At 43.2% G+C, this 20,451-nt stretch overlaps 1 protein-coding gene across 3 annotated transcripts in view; it reads right to left on the reverse strand.

The window, feature by feature from the left end:
- The window catches only part of NAV2 (neuron navigator 2), a 948,472-nt gene that overhangs the window by 264,762 nt on the left and 663,259 nt on the right, over positions 1-20,451 (reverse strand). For all 3 annotated transcript variants that reach the window (XM_006892015.1, XM_006892014.1, XM_006892013.1), the window contains exon 5: positions 9,189-9,456. In XM_006892015.1, coding sequence (XP_006892077.1) covers positions 9,189-9,456 — 268 coding nt within the window. The remainder of the gene's footprint in view (positions 1-9,188; positions 9,457-20,451) is intronic.

Raw genomic sequence — 20,451 nt, forward strand, 5'->3', positions numbered from 1 at the left:
GCTGATTTCTCCACTCCATGCAGAGCTGCTCAGGCAGAGCGGTCAAACTTCCAGCCCGTAACCTGCAATTTGCTCACTGGCTCCTTCACTCTGCATGCTGTACGTGCTGGAGAAGAGAAAGTCGTGTTTCCTCCAAAAGCCACTTCAAAGGCTGGGGGCAGAGATGGTTCATCCCAGGAAGGAAGGCAGCTTGTGTGCACATGCTCAGGCACTAGGGGTGGGAGTGTGGGGTGGTGGAGAAGGGTCCTAATTGGAGATGCTTTATGCCAGACAAGATGAGGAAATGCTATAATGTCTCTCATTTCTATGGTATCTGTTTTTCAGAAGCTGAACAGAGAAGACTGAACCCAAGATGACTATGGAGATCAGCCCTGTGGGACTTGCTAGAGGTGGGCTTGGCTGCATTTCCATCAACATCTCCATTTAAAACAGTAACAAACAAAAAAAAAACCAAACCCCCCCCCCACACACATTTCCATTTCTGCTATTAATGGTATGGCGTTTATTGCTGGATTCTGTGTGGACAGACTGGAAATGACATGAATCTTTTAACACTGTGATCAAGAATTACTCCTTTACCCATAAGGATAGTCAGGCTCTCAGAGCTAAAGAAATTTGGCTTCCACAGTGGTAAAGACAGACTTTTTCTAGAACTGCAAAACTGTATTCTCAGCCTTCTCTGCATCCCTTGAGTAGAATGAGCCTAAATATCTTGGAGGGGTGGCAAGAAGAGTGGTCGCCTGCTGAAATGGATGGAAATCCCTCACACCAGTGCCACGTTCTTTCATGACCCCTACACCACCACCACTCACACCCACCCAACCTGGATTCAGACCAGAGGCTTCCCCTGTGCTCAATATTCCTGGTACCAGTCATATGGTCTATGAATCACAATGGTTCAAGCTGTGTTCGCACTTGAACAATCAACCTAGTTCCAGAGCTCTGGGAGAGTGTCGTACTCAGCCAAGAAGGGCGGGGATGTTTCTTTTGGCAAATAAACTCTATCAGTTACAGTGGTGCCTGATCAGCCAAAATTCTTATCATGAATGTGTTTTTGGGGGTGAGAAGATAGGGAGGTAGAGGAAAGGTCAGGAGGATTAAGCAAATAAGGAAACAAAGAATATTCCTTAACTGGCTTCAAGAGAAATAAAAGGCATCCAAAAGAAACTGCAGGTAATTCCAAAGGAAGGTCAGACCTTGGCGTGTGAAGAGCTCGGAAGTCTGTGCCCAGCACAGCTCGGGGCGGAGAGACGCTCTCAGCTCTTCCTCTCCTCCTATCGCCTCCCAATCAGGCTGTGCTTTTCCATCATCTGGGACTGATAACAAATCATTCAGGGGATGGGCATATGCTCCCAATTAGAGACTTTCCCCAAGCAGCTCCTGTTTTCTTTATTGTCCAGGGCTGAGCACATCGTGGGAATAAACCCTAGATTGCAGCTTTCCTCCACGCTCACCGCCTCCCTTTTCCTTTCTCTGTGGATGTGTATTTGCACAGCATGCAAACGAATGGAGAATGAATCCATTTGCTAGAGCAGCGAGCGTTTATTCGGACTTAGATCTCTGTATGATCTGCTAGTGGTACAAATGGTGAACATATTTAGATGCTGCCAGAATGGCTGGTAGTCCCAGTCCCCCGATGAGGCAGTGAACAGTACGGAACCCAGTTCAACTCTAACACACACAGGGCTGCCATGCCGTTGTTTTGTTTTGCATTACCTGCCAGAGAGAGCAGTCATTCTCTGCACGGCTACTAGAAAACCAAAAGCCCACTGACATCTTTGATGATCACTCATCACAGCCTTCCACTGGGTTTTCAAGGCTGAAGATATGAACAGAGGAGACTGCCCATCTTTCTCTTATTAAGTGACTGGTGGAATTGAACCACTGACCTTCTGGTTAGGAGTACAACCTCTAAGGTATTAACTACACCACCAGAATACCTGAAAATGGCTACTATTGTGTTTAACTACCTTCAAGTCAGAACTGACTCACAGTTGACCGTCCAGTGGGTTTTCAGAGTCAGTCAATCACACGGGAGGAGACTGCCTTTCTCTCCTGGAGCAGCTGGTAGATTTGAACTGAGTACCTTTGGGCTGGCAGTACAACTCCATACCACTAAGCCTCCGAAACTGTGTAACATGCTGGTTTATTCTCCTCCTGTCAACCAGGACCTAAGCAGCATCTCTCCATGTGTGAGCTTTTCAGGAAAGAGTCCCAGAGCCTCACAGAGTTAGGCAGCACACAGGTGGTCGTTACACATTTCCTACATGAATAAAACTAGAAATGAAGTGTGAGTTTCCCTTAAGATTTAAAGAAGAAGACAATTAAAAAAAAAAAAAGAAGAAAACAAAAACCCCACTGTGCTAAGAGAGGTGATTGTGCCCTAGCAACAATTTCTGTGAAGATACAAGGGCCTCAGGCAATGGTAGCAACAATGAGGATCCTCAAAAACCACATAAATATCACAGCAGTTAAAGTGTAGGTTCTGGAGTTAGCACAGTGATTAAACTGTGGATTCTGTGAGGAAAATCGGAAGAATGTGGTCTGAAAATGTATTCAAATTTTGTAAATAGACTGTAGTTTAAAAAAGTGTGGCCTCCGGATTTAGCACAGAGATTAAAACGGGGTTCTTGACGTTCTGTGTTGCCTTTGGTAAGTTAGGTAACATCTAATTTTACATGTTCTCATCTGTAAAATGGCTCTCATATGTGACTTGTCTATTGAATCTTGAAGACTGACATGAGGATGAAATAAACAATGTGATCAAATGGGTGCACAGTAAACATTTTAAAAACATTAGCTGATGATACCTTTACCACAATGGTAGATGTCTGGATGTAACTGCAACCTCCCATATTCCGGAATGGGTGGACAGGGCCGACTGAGCAAGAGAACTAGTTAGTGAATTGTTGCTGTTGTGTACTGCAGGGTCAGAACGACCCATAGCTAACCCTCCAGAGGGTTTTCAGAGGCAGTTTCAGACTGCTCATCCTTCTCCCACAGAGCAGCTGGTGGCCTCGAACTGCATGCCTTCAGGATTGCAGTGCAGCTTCTTGCCACTCTGCCACCAGAGCTCCCTAGTTAATTCATAAGAGTGTTATTTCCAGGGAACCGAGGCGATCTCTCTCCATAGTAAACAAGGCCATCCAGGCACAAAAACAAGACATGGCTGCCTCGCTGTTCTGTTTCCTATGGACAATTGGATTCACGTATTAGCTGTTAGAGAAAGCCAGTCCCACATTAGTACTTTTAACTGATACACAGCAAGCACCACACACACAAATGAGATGCAGGTGAGGGGAGAGCCAGATCAGGGCAGGGCAAGGCACAAACCCATCATAAAAATTACTACAAAACTCACCTCTTAAGAAATCAGACAGAACTAATAACAAAGCAGTCATCCAAAAGAAATTAAATGTAGCAACAATACACACACATCAATCTCACTTACACTCTGACACACATACACAGAAATCTAGTTTTCCGCTCAAAGCTGGATCATTAGCCAAAGCATGTTTGGTTTTCTCGAACTGCAAACATGAAACGGGGAAAGGGAACAAAAGACTTATCCAGAGCAGAGGATACAACGGGTGGGGCTTAAACCATGCTTCGCAGAACAACACAAAGAAAATCTAACCTAGAGATCTTTTTCTGACCCAAAGTGAAGCGGATGATTTTGCTTTGAGATGAATCCTTGGCTGATGCACTGTATAACAGGGAAGAAAAAAAAGTGGAAGAACTGAGTGAGGAGAAAGATACATTAGACACGAATTGAGCCTTATGACAATAGGAATAGAACTGGATTCCTGCCGCCCCCCTTCTGACATATATAAACAACACAACACTACCAAACATCATTCTACTCCAGGCTTATCCCCCACAAAAAGACCGTCCGCCTGGCAATGGGAGCGGGGTTTCTGACAAGCAAACAAATTGTGTGCCCTCTTAATGTAGTTAGATGTTTCTATTTAACATACTAGTTCTACCAAGGTGCTTTACAGAAAAATGTCCTGAGCACAACATAAACTAACCCTAACAAGTATAAATGTTTGCAAATTTCATTGCTCTTGGGAATTTTTCCTCTCAGTGGTATAGAAATGACCATTGAAACCTGCTGAAAGTACTAAATTCTGGGCTCCAGATCATAAATTTACACATCTGAAGGATACTGATTAGATGGAATGAAAAATTTAAAAGTCAGTCTCATTTATTCCCTTATGGAAAGCAGAGGCATTTAAAGTATTTATCTTTCTTGTATCCATATATTCTGCACATCGTGTTTATGAAAGGATCAGAGAGGAGAAATGCAATTTTGGTTTCCCTAATGTTGAGGGTCGCTATGAGTCACAAACAACTCGACGGCACATAACGACAACAACAACAACGACAATCTTGAGAAGAGAGGCAGACCCTCGATGAGATGGAGTGATTCAGTAGCTGGGGTAATTGGGGGGTAGGTGTGTCAGAGACAGTAAGACTGGAACAGGATAGAGCAGGGTTTAGAGCTGTTGTACATAGGGTCGATATGAGCCAAGTAAGTAGCAAGTGACTTGACAGCACATAAAAACAACAACAACAATCTTGAAAAGTAAAAATGGTTAAAAAGAATGGAGGGGAAAACATGATACAATGTTTGAGATTTTTCCTATACAAATGAATAGTAATAATAATAGTATTACAGATTGAAAGAGATTCTAGGTTTGGAGACTACATTCTCTCTTGGACTCTAGAATGGAAAGAGATTTTTATGAGAGGTGAAATACGGATCTACTTCTTGAACACATAAACTGTGGGAAGAGCTGAAGTAAAGAGGTAAAAGGTCGTCATGGAAGAATCACTGTTGCTCTGATGCCTCATTCCAAAACCTCAGGCTTCCTTTGACAACTTCCATAATACGTTTATTCACAACTTTATGGAAAAGCTGCCATGCTTTAGCTATGGATCTCTGTTCTTTTCTGTGACACATATGATCCCAATGAGCTGGAACTGACTCAGTGGCTATGAGATTATTTGCTAGCTGGCTTATTTTTAAAAAGGATGAGAGGGAGGAGGGAAGGGATAGTCACTGTTTAGTGTATATTATTGTTATTCACTGAGTTAACTCACAGCTGATGCTTCAGTGGATTTTCAGAGATTACAGACTGCACTGGAGGAGACTGCCCGTCTTTCTCCAGCAGAGCAGCTGGTGGATTTGAACCACCTGTTTTGAGGTTAACAGCACAAATCCATACTCACTAGGCTGCTGAGAGGGTTCAGAATTTCTGCGAATTATGGTGGAATAACTTGCAAATGGATAGATAGTTTTAATGGTTGCACAGTAAGATGAACAAAATAATTGTCAATGGATTATACTTGCAAATAATGTTGAATGGCATTTTGTGTTTGTTATACATATTTTTGCCATAATAAAACAAGTTGTCATGTTTTAGTATCTGCTGCCCCAAAGTGTGATCAATCAACCCACACAGCTTCCACACAGGCTTAAGGCATGTTCATTCATATACAGTGGAATTCTAACACAGGATCAAAACAAGTCTAGTATTTTGAGGCTGCATCAATATTCGACATTGATGATCAAGGGCTGAAACCATTGCTCTTAGTCCTTCGGTTATTTAAGACAGAATTTTTGGATTAGAGATACAATTACTCTGAGCCAACAATGAAATTCTACTACACTTAACTTTACAGCCAGAGTGTTAGTATGTATCTATAGATCTTGAGAACAGGGTTAACTTCTGCAAGTAAAACTAGAAATTATCAGTATAAAATAGATTAAACTATCTCTGGCAAAGTAGCTGAACTTAGGCAAAATAAAATGGTGAGAACATAGAGAAGGCCTCATTTATGTCAGCAGATGACAGGGTTAGGGGGCCATGATGGTAAGAAATAGCTAGAACAAATGACAGTAAAACCAGGCTTAAGTGAATCTGGATCTTCTTTAGTTGAAGATCTGTTAATAGTGGGATTTTGTCCCCCTAGGAAATTAGTGCCCTGAGTAAAAGAATCTGGTTCTTTAAAATAAGTAAACACCTACCATGGAAATAAACAGAAGATACTGGCTAGCAAAGCTCAGTGATTCAAGCCCAGGGATTTTCAATGCCTGTTTTTGCAGCAATATCTAATAAGATGCTTAATAAAAATAAGAGTTCTGTGGCCTAGTTTCTATGTCCCTTTCTACAGATTCTTAAGAAATACTGACTTCTTTCTCAGGCTCCCTCATTTCAATAAATACCAGAATTTACTTAACATAAAAACCAGAAATCTAGGCCTGATCTGCAATTCTTTTCTCTCCATCATTTCAACAATCAATCATGTTTAAGACTTGTTTATCCAACCCCCAAAATACATCTTGAATTGATCCATCTCCATATAGGTTTCCATCACGTTAATCCTACCCACTGTCATCTTCTAAGAGACCATAATAAGCCTCTTATATGGGGTCCTTTCTTCCACTCTTGCTCTCCATTGTTCATTCTCCAAAGAGGACTAAAAGCAATCTTTAAAAGTGTGAATCAAAACTAACCAGCTTCTCTCCAAGACCTTCCTATCATTTCCTGTCACTTTTAGAATGAAATCTAAACTCTTTACCCAGCACTCTGAGGCAGCCTTGACCCTTGCATAGCATGGTATAACTCCAGGGACCTCCAGTCACACTGACTTCTTTCAATTTAATGACAGCACCCACCACCTCACCCACCAAACTCTGCCCATGTAGCCTGCTTTCTGCCTCTCCAACATGCCCAGCTTATTCTAGTAACAGTGCCTCTGCATCAACTGCCCCTCTGTCTGAAATGTGCTACAACTGGCCTTTGCATGACTAGCTCCTGGTCATTTAGATGGCCACTTCTGTGCCATCTGCTCAAAGACCTTCCCATTAGCTCAACCTCAAGTAGTGAGCCAGCCCCTCTGATTGTCATTATTTTATTATTGTACTCATCAATATATCAATTCCTTCATCACCACAGGATCTTGCACAGATGCCAGATGAGATGGATTGATTCAGTGACTGGCGTAATGGGGGTAGGTGTGTTGGAGACAATGAGACTGGCGCAGGATAGAGCAGAGTTCAGGGCTGTTGTACATAGGATTGCTATGAGTCACAGGCGACTTGACGGCACATAACAAAAACAGCCCACCAATAACTAATATGTTATCCTGTTTGTTTGCTAATTTTTATGCCTCACCTAATAGTCTACAGACTGTAGACACCTTGGCTGTGCTGGGATCCCTAAAGTGCCTATGGCAGTGTCTGGCACATAGAAGGCACTTATATATTAACCAGACAAATGAATAACCATAAGCAGACTGAAAGTTTTGAATAGGTCTGCAGCAACAGTGGTAACAATCAGATTATTCCATTTTTGGTCCCCACATGACCCTTTGTCTGCAATATAACCCTAGTCAACATCCAGGGAATAAGCATGATGCAGAAGACAGTGTGGAGAAGGGTGTCCTGACCATCCCAGTGACCCAGGGCCACCAGGGAGCTGTTGATCAGGAAAGAGTCCATGCAGCCTCTCCCACTGGGAATGAGCCTGGCTGTTGGCTGTGCCTTCCTCATTGCAAGTCCAGGCACGTCTCCATCCCACAAATTTCCATTATGTGAACTGGATATAATTGGATAATTAATTAGGGGGGCTGATTTACATTATGCCCATCACTGCTGATTTCAACATCATCACAACTGAGGACCATCATGGCTCCTGGGAAGAAAGCTGTAGCCACGTAAAAGGCAGCTGCTTTGTGTGGGCAGCTTTGAGCTTTGCTCTACGCTACAATGGACGGTAAAGGGTATCAAGGTGTGCAGAAAGCCCGCTGCTAATTAAAGCTGCTGCGCTGGACGACTGGAAAAGAGAGGTCATTCCTCTTCAGCAAACAGTAGATTAAGGCAAGTCATCAATTTGTGCAGTGACATTTAGGCTTAACAGCTAAAAGTTTATGGCTTCAGAAAAAGCAACAATTAGAAACTTTCTGAAGAACCGGATCCTGCAAATACTCTAGTTCCATCTTCTGCCTTTCCACCTCCCCCCCACCCCCCATGAAACCAAATGTTTTTCAAGGCAATCTTCTGATTAAGCAGAGTTGCTTGGGAATTTAACCCCTCTCACTTGTTACAAAGTGGACAGTGATGAAGCCAGCATTCTGCTTAGACATGACTGGCTGGTGAACCTGAAAAGCAAGCATCAGTTCCTCTAAGAATGCCAATAAAACCTAGATCCAATCCTGCAAAGCAGAGGCCCAGCTCTGCATGGGGGAACCTCCTGACATCTTGTCCTGTTCTCTAAGCTTAAAAAAAATCCAGTCACATTTACTGGTACCCACCTACCAGTGGTGGGGACTTAAGAAAACACAGACACGTTTACTGATAGCCATCCTCATTTGTGGATGTTCCCCCCTCAAGAAAAGTGACTGTTCTCCTTCTCTGCTGAAAGCCATTCCCCACATATCTCCCACGGCCTGTTTCTCTCTGATGAACAGATGCAGCAACTAGAAAACTTCTGTCTCCTCTTATTACCCTCATGTGCAACACTGAATACCCAGCTCATGGACACACATGCACAGGGTTTTTAAGCCATCCCATAGCTGAAGAGTCTATCATAATAGCCCTACAGAACAAAGCAGAACTGCTCCCCAAGGCTGTAAACCTTCACAGGAGCAGACAGCCACATCTTTCTCTTGAAAGACTGTGAGTCTGAAACACTGGTCCTTTGGTTAGAAGGCTGGCACTCTTAACCACTGTACTACCAGGGCTGTACCACCAGGGCTTCTTGAAGCCTATTCTGTTGCTGGTAGGTATTCTTGAATAGACTATGTGTGACTCATAGTGACTCTATGAGCAACAGATCTGAACCTTGCCCTATCCTGCGCTACTATTAACAATTATAGTCATTTCTATTTTAGGGGCTATTTATTGCATATGAAGGAGCCTTGCAAACAAGCGTGTATAATAGGCCAGAGTTACGAAAGGAGCAGCTAATTAGCTCTGGCTCCTGGCAATTCTGACCTATAAAAACACATATCTCCGCCAGGCACAGAAAGTGGCCTCACTGCATCCATTTCAAGGTCATGCTAATTCCGCATGAACTCTCAGTAGCTCTGAGCACTGAAGCAGCTCTGCTGGAAAACACATTTGGTCTGGGCCAGACTCTGGTTGGTGTAGAGGAAGACAGACGGTAGAGGGGTCCCACCTGGACTGCATTTCAGCTTGTGCTTTTGACTGCTGATGGAGCACAGGTTGGTGTGGCTGGTGAGGCTGGCACGGGGCTTGGGGAGTGGCTGGCACCTGTTGCTGAGGCGTGCCAGCCTGGCCCTGGGAGGGGGTGCCAGCTGGCTGGGACCCGGCGGTTGGCAGTGGCGAGGAGAGGTGCTGCTTCTGTGGCTGCTGCTGTTGCTGCTTGTACCGGGAGAGGCTGAAGAAGAGGCCTAGGATGGCCTTGAGATTTCCATTCCTGATTTCTGGAAGACAATGAAAAGACTGTTAGGTGTGGAGCCCTTCCCCCTCCCGCTCAATGGGCTTCGGCCCTCACACAAGTTTAATACCTCGAGGATATGAGAGACTTCCTGAACACCCAATTGGAATCACAGTCAATTAAAGTCAGTTCTAAACCACAAGGAAGTTAAATGATTTTCCCCATCTTCCCACTGGCTTTACAGTGAGTGCGCAGGCGAGTTGTAACTGTTAAGACTGGAAACACCACAAGAAAAACTGAAGGATGGGGTATACTGATTTGAACTGAGTCTTAAAAAGTTGGGTGAAGCTGAACAATAACAGAAACAGGAAAAATTATGGGGCAAATCTTGGAATGGGATAAGGAGGCATAGTGACCTTTTTTAAGAACCTGTTGCAGAAGAGACTGGCACACTGCCAGGGCTACGGAGAGCAACACACATGGCATGGTCCATCATCATCTTTGAGTAGGACACCGCTATTTGTAACCTTGCTGATCAAGAGACTTGGTTGTTAGGGAATGTGCTTGTTTCCAAAGAGGGAGATGATGTTTCTAGTAGGGTATCAATCTGTAATTTTCCCTGTTCAGGTTACTATTCTGATTAACTCACATTTTACAATTCAGGTTCATTCCAGTATTATTTCATTGGTCATGACTTACTGGGGGGAAAACATTTTTATGGCCGGGTAAGAAGACAATGGAAAAAGAAAGACCATGTTTGTACAGACAAAGCAACCTATCCAGGAATGAAGGCTCTCCTACTGGGGGCAGAGGGAGAGCAGGCGATGCTGAGGAGACACTCTGGTCTTAACACAGTTCTGCCAAGTCCTTCTTGAAAGCTCTGCACCACCATGGATGTACCAAGTAGCTGCTATCCTGCTCTAAAATCTTTGCTCCCCTTCATGTCTTCCTTCTCTCAAATACATGATTATGCATCTTAGATCCAATGCTTAAGTGTCTTACATTTAGGATAGAGGTGCACGTGGTCTACAAAGACTTGTTTCCATAAAGAACTCACACATACAACTTCTCTTATTTTATATTAAAAGAAATTAAAACAGGGCGGGGATCCAAGTATTTCTATTCTCGACATTTTTTTTCAGATGTTAAAAAATGCATTTGCCTCAAGGCATGCATAAAAAGTTACAGAGAAGGAATAAAATATTTACGCACGGGCTGAGGCTCTGAGTGCAACCATGTTTTTCCTTTGGCAATCTATTCATTTATGCAGCTTTTCAAACACCAGATGCTGGGGAACAGGGTCCGAATTAGCCCTATGGGTAAAGCAGTAGGGCCACCCAGCATGGTGGATGGACAAGAAATCTTGGCGGGTGGGGTGGATACTCAGCTCCCTCTGCTCTGCTAACAGCCCTTGATTTGCTGCTAGACTGTATATCGAGCTGACAAGAGAAGTAAAGCTGAGGGCGTTGCAATGCACTGAGTTACCCCTCCACGTCCAAGGAAAATTCTGTGCACAACAGAGCAAAATGCTGTCTGGACCACTGGGAGCCAGCGCTGTAATGTTCTCTACCTCCAGGGGTTTGTTCTGTAAAAATGTCTTTTCTTTATCAAGGCATCTCCATAACTGGCTGGAGATTCAATGGTTGTGATCCATATAGTTTTCACAAGCAGATCACGAAATCTTTTTCGTAATCTTCATCTAGAAGCTCCACTGAAACCTGTTCAACAGCATAGCAGCACTCAAGCCTCTACAGGTGAATGGGTGTCGGCTGTGCATGAGATGCACTTGCCAAGAACTGAATCTTGAGTCTCTTGCATGGAAGAGACATTCTTCTTCCAAACCAGAGCCCTAATAATAATAATAATGCATGAGTAACATTCACCTCCATGTTAGCCCCAGGGCAGAGAAGCAGCTTTCTCCCAAAAAGCAGATTATTGGTAAATGCTGTTGAGTCCAATACAACTAAAGTGACCAGTCCTGTCCTGCGCCATCCTCATCATCTCCGACACACTCAAACCCATTGCTGCAGTTACTATCTCAACCCATCTCATTACGAGTCATCCTCTCTTTTGCTAACCCTCTACTTTTTCAAGCCTGATTTCCTTTTCTGAGGAACAGCCTCTCCTAGAAACATGCCTACTATGTGTAAGACAAAGCTTTACCATCTTTGCCTCTAAGGAGCACACGGGCTGCACTTTCCCCCCAAGACATCTGTTCTTTAGGTAATCCACAACTCAAAGGCATCAATTCCTTTTCTGTCATCCTTATTCACAGTTCATCTCTCAGATGCACAGCAAGTGACTGAAAAGACCCTGGCCTGAATCAGAGACTCTTCAGTCTTAAATTGACATCCTTACTTTCAGTAATTTGGAGAGGTCCCTAAAAGCAGATTTGCCCAATATAATACGTCTCCTGATCTCCTGACTGTTGGTATCAAAAGTGTTGACTGTGGATCCAGCTACTCTCCTTTCAGTCAGCATCCATGGTTGCACAACAAGGATCCTTTGGTTTTAACTAAAATTATTGAGTATCATGCAAACCCTGGCATTTTTGAGAGTGGAAAAAATCATTATTAATTATGCCAGGCCAACAGTAGCAAACCGGGCTGGCATGCAAAATCAGGAAGAGAGCATCACAGTCACTGCCATGTAAATGGATTCAGAGCCAGAAGCAAGGAATAAGCGCACTGGAGTAGAGATCTGAATCTAAGATTTTCTGGCTCAAAGCATGGCCTGACACTGCATAATTTGGCTTACCTATACAGCCTGCTGAGTGGTGAATTTCAAAGCATACCTACCTGTTTTGTTTATTAAGTTAGCTGGTGAGAATTTAACTATTCTTTCTCTTTTGGTTCATCAAACATTCCATGATACTCAAAGAAACAACTAGGCCACAGCAACTAATAGATCATAAAAACTATCTCTTCTACCAGCCTGAGACCAGACTGGTGAACTAGATGGATCTGGCTACCACTGGTGACCATCTGACCAGGATCACAAAAGAAGGTAATGGACAGAGTAGATTAAAAAAAATGTAGATCAGAATTTAAAACAGAAGGCCAGACATTGTGCTCTGAGATAGAATGGTGAAGCCTCCCTCACACCTCACAAACACGGCCCTTTGATGGTCCTCAAAGGTGGAACTGAGCCCATTTTTGGAGATCATTTTTTAGTCATACAATAGACCCATAATTTGTTCCACCCAAGAGTAACATAGTTCTCAGAAAAGTCAACCATATGAGATCAACAGGGCAGTATTCGCCCCCAAAACAAAGTTCAGAAGGCAGGAAAGAAGGGTCAATGAAACAGGGGACCCAGTGAGGAAGCGGAGAGCTGCTGTTACACTGAGGGGATTCCAGCTAATGCCATGAAGCAAAAATGGGTACAAACTGACTGGGTTGAACGGGAAAGTAATCTGTTCTGTAAACTTTCACTCAAACCACAATAAACTTTCAAGGGAAAAAAAAATTCTTATGATGCATATTTTAAACAAGAAAACAAAAAGGAAGAAACAATAGTTTAGTATAACCAGGAGCTGTCCACTGCAGAGAATAGGGCTGCCTGGGTCAGCACCCACCCTCCCCGGACCATATCAGCTAGAGACAAGTACCCATCTTTGCTCTGAAGAAGTCTCTCCTGGAGGCCATTGCTGCAATTTTCTCTACATCCAGGGGTTGTTAAGTTTGCTCCATCAGTTCTGTAAAATGCCTTTTAATTTATTAAACAGCACAGTGTTCCCAGAAGAATATTTTTTGGGGGAGGCAGCTAAAAAGACTTGGGTTTGAATCCCTAAAATTCACCATTTATAGGCTAACTTGTTTCAGATTAAACCTCAGTGAACTTTAATTTTCTTCTTTTTTAAAACAAGGATATGCCTTGTATCACTTTTTACTCAATGTATCATGAAAAATCATGTGATGATATTCACTCTATAATACAGGTGATCTTTGAAAATATTATGCTGAGAGAAATAAGTCAATCACAAAAAAAAATTTCATGACCCCACACATATGAAATATCTAGAATATACATGTACATAGAAACAAGTGGTTACCAGGAGGAGAAAGAGCCCCAATGCTCACACAGTTAAACATTTAACTACTAAGTGAAAGGGCGGAAGTTCAAGCCCACCACTGTCTCCAAAGGACAAAGATTTGGCCATATGTTTCAGCAAAGACTCCCGCCAAGAAAACCCTCAGGGACCATTTTACTCTGTCATATGCAGTTGTTAGGAGTCAAAAATAGTCCCACAGCACTTAACAACCACCATCACAAACAGAGACAAAAGGGAGGAAAAAGAGGAAGTCTTGTTCAGGAAGCATTGAGTATTTGTCAATAATGACAGAAACGTGGCACTGGACACTGGTGATGGTTACGCAACATGAAGACTGTAATCAGTGTCATTTAGCTGTACATGTAGGTCATAGCGAAGCAGAAAATGAAAAGATTCAAAGCTGTCAAAGATTTCATTTCACATGAATCCACAATACCTATCACAGGAAGCAGCAGTCAAATAACAATGGAAAAAAGAGCAATGGGAAAATTTATTGGCAAGGATGTCTTTAAAGTAGTAAAGAGTGTGGATTATGAAATATCTAAAAAAAGCATGTGTATAGAAGCTTGTTTCTATAGGCACGTATACAAGTTTCTATATACACACCTTCAGTTTAAAGACTAAGGCGTATCTAACTTAAACCATAGTATTTTCAATTGCTTCATATGCATGTGGATCCTAGCAGGATGAAACTGTTAACCTGTTCTGTTCAATATTCTCTACATTTATTATGATATTGCCAATTGGCCCAGTGGCAAAGATTTTTGTTTTCTTGATGCTGAGGTGTAATCCTCATTAAAGGCTAGAGTCTTTGACTTTTTACAATAAACCCCTCAGGTTCTCTGTGCTTTAAACCCACAAAGGTCTGTCATTTGCATAACACAGGTTGTGATGAGTTTTTCTCTGATTCTGATGCTACAATTTTTTAAAACAATAGGTCCAGCTTCTTGAATCATTTGCTCTGCACACAGAATAGATATGGAGAGAGGATGCAGCCCTGATGCACACTTTTATGGATGTTAATCTATGTAGTGTTCCCCTGCTCTGTTCAGACAATAGCCACCTAATCTAGGTATAGGTTTTGCATGAGCATAATTAAGTGTTCTGGGATCTCCACTCGGCAGTCAAGTAAACAAAATAGGGATTTTTGTTGTTGAGGAAGTCTGCAGTCAGGGATCTCTCCAACATAATGTCCGTTTGAGGACTAAGGCGCACTTGATTCAAATCATGATCTTTTCAATAGCTTCTTATACATCTGCAAGCTGGACAGTGACTAAGGATGCCAGGAAAAGGAGAGATATGTTTGAATTACAGTGCTGGAGAAGTGAAATGATTATCTCACAGATTTCCAAAGGAACAAATATGTATCTGACAAGGTGCATCTGGGTGCTTCTTAGAGGGAATGGTGATGAAACTCCACCTCGCATACTTTGGGTATACTGCTGGGAGAGACCCTTCCATGGAGAAGAACATCATGTTTGGAAAGGTGGATGGTAAGCAATGAGTGGAAGACCTTCCATGAGATGGATTAACCCAGAGGCTGGAGCAATGGGCTCAAGTATAGCATGGATGGGGAGGAGAGTGTAAGATAGGGCAGGGTTCAGGGCTGCTGCTCATAGGTTTGCTGTAAATCTAGGGTGACTCGAGGGCACCTAAGATCAACAACATACACATGTGAAAGCTGGACAATGAATAGGAACATCAAAGAACTGATGACTACAAACTGTGGGGTTGGTTTAAGAATACTGAATATATACAGTGTCTGTCCTTATGGGACTGAGTTAGTTCACTCAGCATAAAGCTCTCCAGCGCCTCCCAAGTTAGGTGGTAATTTACAAAATCATTGCTCCTGTGTGCCGCATAGTATTCCACTGTATGAATGTGCCATAATTTCTCAATCCATTCCATTGTGGTTGGTTATGTGACTATGTCCATGTTCTTGTGATGGCGAAGAACACTGCTATGAGCATTGGTGCACAAGTCTCTGTTATGTTATTGTAGAATGAGTATGAGGATCCAAGGGGAGGGAGGGTGGAAGCAGGGGGGTGAAGATGGGTGGAGGGATGGGATGTGTGAAAGAAATGGGAAAATTCTGGTGTGAAAAACAATGTATTTGAACTTTGTAAATAAACCAGCATAAGATTTTAAAAAAAGAACACTGAATAGAAATATATTAAAGAACAAACGAATGTGTCCTGAAAGAAGTGTAGCCAGAGGGCTCCTCAGAAGCAAGGATGGTGAGACTTCATCTGTTATGAACATGTGATGAGGAGGGGAAAAGACATGGGTCATCATAAAAGGAGACCCTGGCTGACCCGAACTGATGCAGTGACTGCAGCAATGAACTTAAGCAGAAGGGAGATCATGAGGCTGGCGCAGGGTGTATCACAGTTATCATGTGTTGTATGTAAGGTCACTGTAAGTCAGTGATCACTGGATGGTTGCTGTTGTTAAGTGCCATCGAGTTGTAGACGACTCATAGCGACCCTATAAACGAAAGACCTGAACACTTGCATAACTTTCATCAATCCTCCAAGTTCATAGAGTTTCCTCACAATAATACATATTTTAACACAATTTAAAAAGAACAAAATCACACTAGCTATTATTTTTAAAAATGATTCCATGAGGAAATATGTACGTGTGCAACTATCAGCATATTTCATCACCCCAAAAAGATTCCTCATGCATATTTGCAATCAGTCTTCAATCCCACTTTCAGACAACCACTAACTTGTTTTCTATTTCTACAGACTTCTCATTTCACAGCCCTATTTATGAAATGTGATGCAACATGTAGACTTTTACAGCTGGCTTCATTTACTTAGCATAACGCTGTAGAGGTCAGTCTACGTCAGAGCAGGTATCAGCAATGTATTCCTTTATACTGCTGAGCGCTGCTCATTGTGAGGATATCATCATCCACATTCCATTTAGCCTTTCTCCAGCTGATGGGTATTTGGGTTGTTTCATTTTCTTGACGAGCACTCAGGAGTGGCACCCTGGCTGGGGTTGGAAGCCACACAATTTATGCCATGGGTGGTCTATAACAGACAGTATTAAAAATAGCTAGAATTGTGTTATTTCATATTGGCAAGTGGAATCTGTCTCTCTTCCATGAGGTCCCATAGGGCGTCTCCGCAGGCAACCTAAAACAAAATCCTCCAGCCCACAAAAATGTTTCCCTCAAGATACTTCCCAAGGAGTTGAAGCTGGAATATCATTGTCTGTCTGACTCCACCCTCTTTATTTCTAAAAAAGAAAAAAAAATGTTGACCTAAAGGGAAGAATAGTATTGTCCAAGGAAGCACCAGTTGACTGGTGGCGAAACTAACAAAGCAATCCTACTCGTTCTCTACAACTGCCCCATTTAAAATGAAGAACACACACTACAGGCCTTACTTCAATTTCTGCTAGAATCCAGTACATCCTTGGTTCTTAACTTCTTTAGAGTCTGACTGATGGCTCTGTTGCCATTGTCTAACGAGCATCTGTACAGATGCTGTAGGTGATGTTGGGCATGGAGAGTAAGAACAGGAGAGTTCTTGTAATATTGCTGAAGAGAAACCTCAAGCTGGGGTGACAAAGGCACAGCCATTGGCATAATATAACACAAAAAATCCTGCTTTGTAGGAAAAGGGTCTGAGAGACAGAGAGGGCTGCCTCTCGTCACACAGTTCCAGCATTCCTATTCGATTCTCTTGGGCGAGGATTGTGTAAGGTTTGCCCAGTTGATCTGGGATTGTGGAGGCTGTGGCATTATTCCTCCAGAAGTGCTCTCTACAGGAACTACATCTGCCCCATAACTTTCAGACCCACTTTTGACCCCAACTTGCAAGCTGCTCACCAAGCCTGTCAACGAGTCTACTCATAAGAGAAGCAGACACAATAAACAGGATGTCCCCTAGTGACAATGGTCCTACTCACTGCCAAACACAAAGATTTAGATGATGGAGGCTGTTGGAAAGGTTTGACTTGTACTGGTCCAGCCTCCAAGAACAAAGAAGGTCTGGAGGTCTAGTCCAGGGAAAGCTTCCTAAACCAACTGCACCTCCACGGGGCTCACCTGGGCCTCCAGCCTCTGCCCTGGGCTGTCTGCTGTCTGTGCCCCGAAACAAAAGCTCTCTGTGGCTCTGTAAGAGGCAAGTCAGGGCAGGGCCCTGCTGAAAACTCTTCAAGGACAGGTGCACACACACTCCTGGGCCCAAACCCAGCTTTAGTCACTGGGAAAGGGTGGAGATGGATCTCTGGGGCTTTCCAACCACTGAGTTTTCTGTTGTTTTGATTTTCATCAGAGTAGGAGCCTCAGGGCACTCAATCATCTTCAAAAGGAAAGCAAAAAGCATTAAATGTACATTACTTTTTAAAGCACTATCATGCTTTTCTACTAGTTACACAGGTGGTTAGAAACACAGGATGTAAGACACAGGAGACTCAGCCTTTGAATTGGCAGCATGGTAGTTTAGCCCCCATTCGACCTTATAGCTTCCCTTTTTTAATATATGTACCAATCTCTTTGGACCTTGTTCTTTATCTGTATAAAGAGGATAATACTAGCCTCACAAAATTGTGGGAAACCTTAAACAAGATATAAATGTACACAGCACTTAGCTCAATGTCTGAAACTACTGATATGGGAATTGAGTTGCAAAGTGATAGGGCAAGCATCTCTAATGGCTTAAATTCACCAGTGACTCTACAGGAGAAAGATGGGGAATCTCCTCCCATGTAATTATAACATCAGAATCCAACAAAGGGTCAGTTATGAGTTGATGGCAATGAGTTAAGAGTATTGAAAGGTAACTGAATAGAAAGTAAAGTGATATTTTTCCCTATTGTTGTTATGTGCCATCGAGTCGCTTGCGACTCATAGCAACCCTATGTACAATAGCCCTAAACTCTGCTCTGTCCTGTGCCAATTGCACTGTCTCTGACACTCCTATCCCCATAATTATCCCAGTCACTGAATCAATCCACCTCATAGAGGGCCTTCCCCTCCTGCGCTGTCCCTCCACCCTCCCAAGCATGATGTCCCTCTCCAAGGACAGGTCTATCCTCACAACATGTCCAAAGTATGTTAGACAGAGCCTCAGAATCCTTGCCTCCAAGGAGCCTCCTGGTTTAACCCTTTCCAGGATGAATCTGTTTGTTTTCCTAGCACCACAGCTCAAAGGCATCAATTAATTCTCCTTCTATCCTCCTTAGTCATTGTCCAACTCTCTGATGCATAACAAGTGATACAACTCTCAGGGCATGTTGTTAGAAGAGGTCATTTACTGGAAAAAGGCATCATGCTTGAAAAGGTGGAGGGTCAGAAAAAGAAAGGAAGACCTTCAACAAGACAGACTGACACAGTGACTATAACAATGGGCTCGAGCACATCAGAGATTGTGAGGATGGAGCAGGACGGGGCAGGTTCAGAGCTATTGTTCACGGGGTCCCTATGTGTCATTTTCAGCTTGACGGCACCTAACAGTAATAAACAACTGGTGGCCTAGTGTGAACAGAGTTATGCTGCCAATCCAAAAGATCACATTCCTTGAAAGAAAGATGGGCAATTCCTTCTTGTTGCGGAATGTTGGGGAGGAAGGAAGGGTCTCTGGCCAGGACAGATCGCCCAAGCTCCAGATAAGTTCAAGCCTCCCAACGGCCTTTAATACGGGGTAGAGAAAGCTCCCCTGTGTTTGGCTGTACCGGCTTGAGAAAGCGCACCACTTGGGAAGACGGCTGCTGTGTTTGTTGAGCTGGGAGTGGTCTGCACGAGGCTGAGGTCCTCCTGACCAATCCACATGTCCCACATCTGTAAGCCCACCCAATCCTGTTTTCCTGTGTATATAAGTACACTGCTTATCCCAATGAAGTTGAGCTGGATCGACTCTCTGATCCTCTCCAGGGTGGTGTATCTCTGTCGTGCTTAGTGACATCTTCTCACACAATTTACCGCCTCTGCAAACCCACTGGAGGGTCAGTTATGAGCTGGTTCTGACTCAACAGCAATAAGAGATTTTTTTGGTTTGCTTTGTTTTTATATACTAGTTTCTTTACAAAATTTGAATACACTGTTTTCGAGAGCAATAAGAGTTTTAAATAGGAAATGTTCAAAGCATCACTCAAAGGTGGAGGTGCTGGCTAGGTGAGCCTAGCATTCCACTCTTCAGTTGGACATCTGCTAGATAAAAACCTGGACAATTTGCCATGTGGACATCTGAATAGGAAAAAAGAACTGGAGAGAGGTTGTCTAGTAAAGAACTGCCAGTGGCAGGCCTGTATCTCAATGGAAGACATGGCCTCCATGATCTTGCTGGTCCTATGCAAGAGCCCGGAGGGATTGTGAGACTGAAGACCACACTGGCCAGGCCCACCTTAGTATGGAGTCAAAGAGGAGTTTTCATCAAGCAGGTGAGCCATGAATACAATGAGCTAGGGAGAAACTGGAGGAGCTGGCCAAAGGTCATGAAAGACATGGGTGGGATATCCTGCTGGGTAGGTCATGATGAGATTCCTATGTTATGACAACTCTAGTGGATTAAGACTTCACCATCAGTAGAACTCTCCAACAGAATGAGGCCTCAATCTTAGAGGTCCAAGCTCAGGAAACAGAGGGGGAGGAGAAAGCAGGTCAAGCCATTATCTCCTTCAAACCCCTCCAAGCACCCCCAAGCTGCTTTAACTGGAAGGCATGAGAGGAAAAGAGCTTTGAATAGATTTTGAGATTAATGTTGCAAAATTAAGAACAACAAGTTACAGATTCTTGTTGTTGTCATGTGCCATCGAGTCGCTTTGCGACTCATAGTGACCCTATCTATGTATAAGAACTCTAAATGCTGGTCTATCCTGTGCTAACCTAGCCATCTCAAACACACTCATTCTCACCACTTCAGTCACAGAATCGATCCATCTCATCGAAGGTCTTCCTCTCCTTCACCGCCCTTCCACTCTGCCAAACATGATGTCCCTCTCCAAGGACCAGTCCCTCCTTGCAACATG

The sequence above is a fragment of the Elephantulus edwardii genome, unplaced genomic scaffold, assembly GCF_000299155.1.
Source record: "Elephantulus edwardii isolate Elephantulus edwardi_28Jun2011 unplaced genomic scaffold, EleEdw1.0 scaffold00109, whole genome shotgun sequence".
Lineage (NCBI taxonomy): Eukaryota > Metazoa > Chordata > Mammalia > Macroscelidea > Macroscelididae > Elephantulus > Elephantulus edwardii.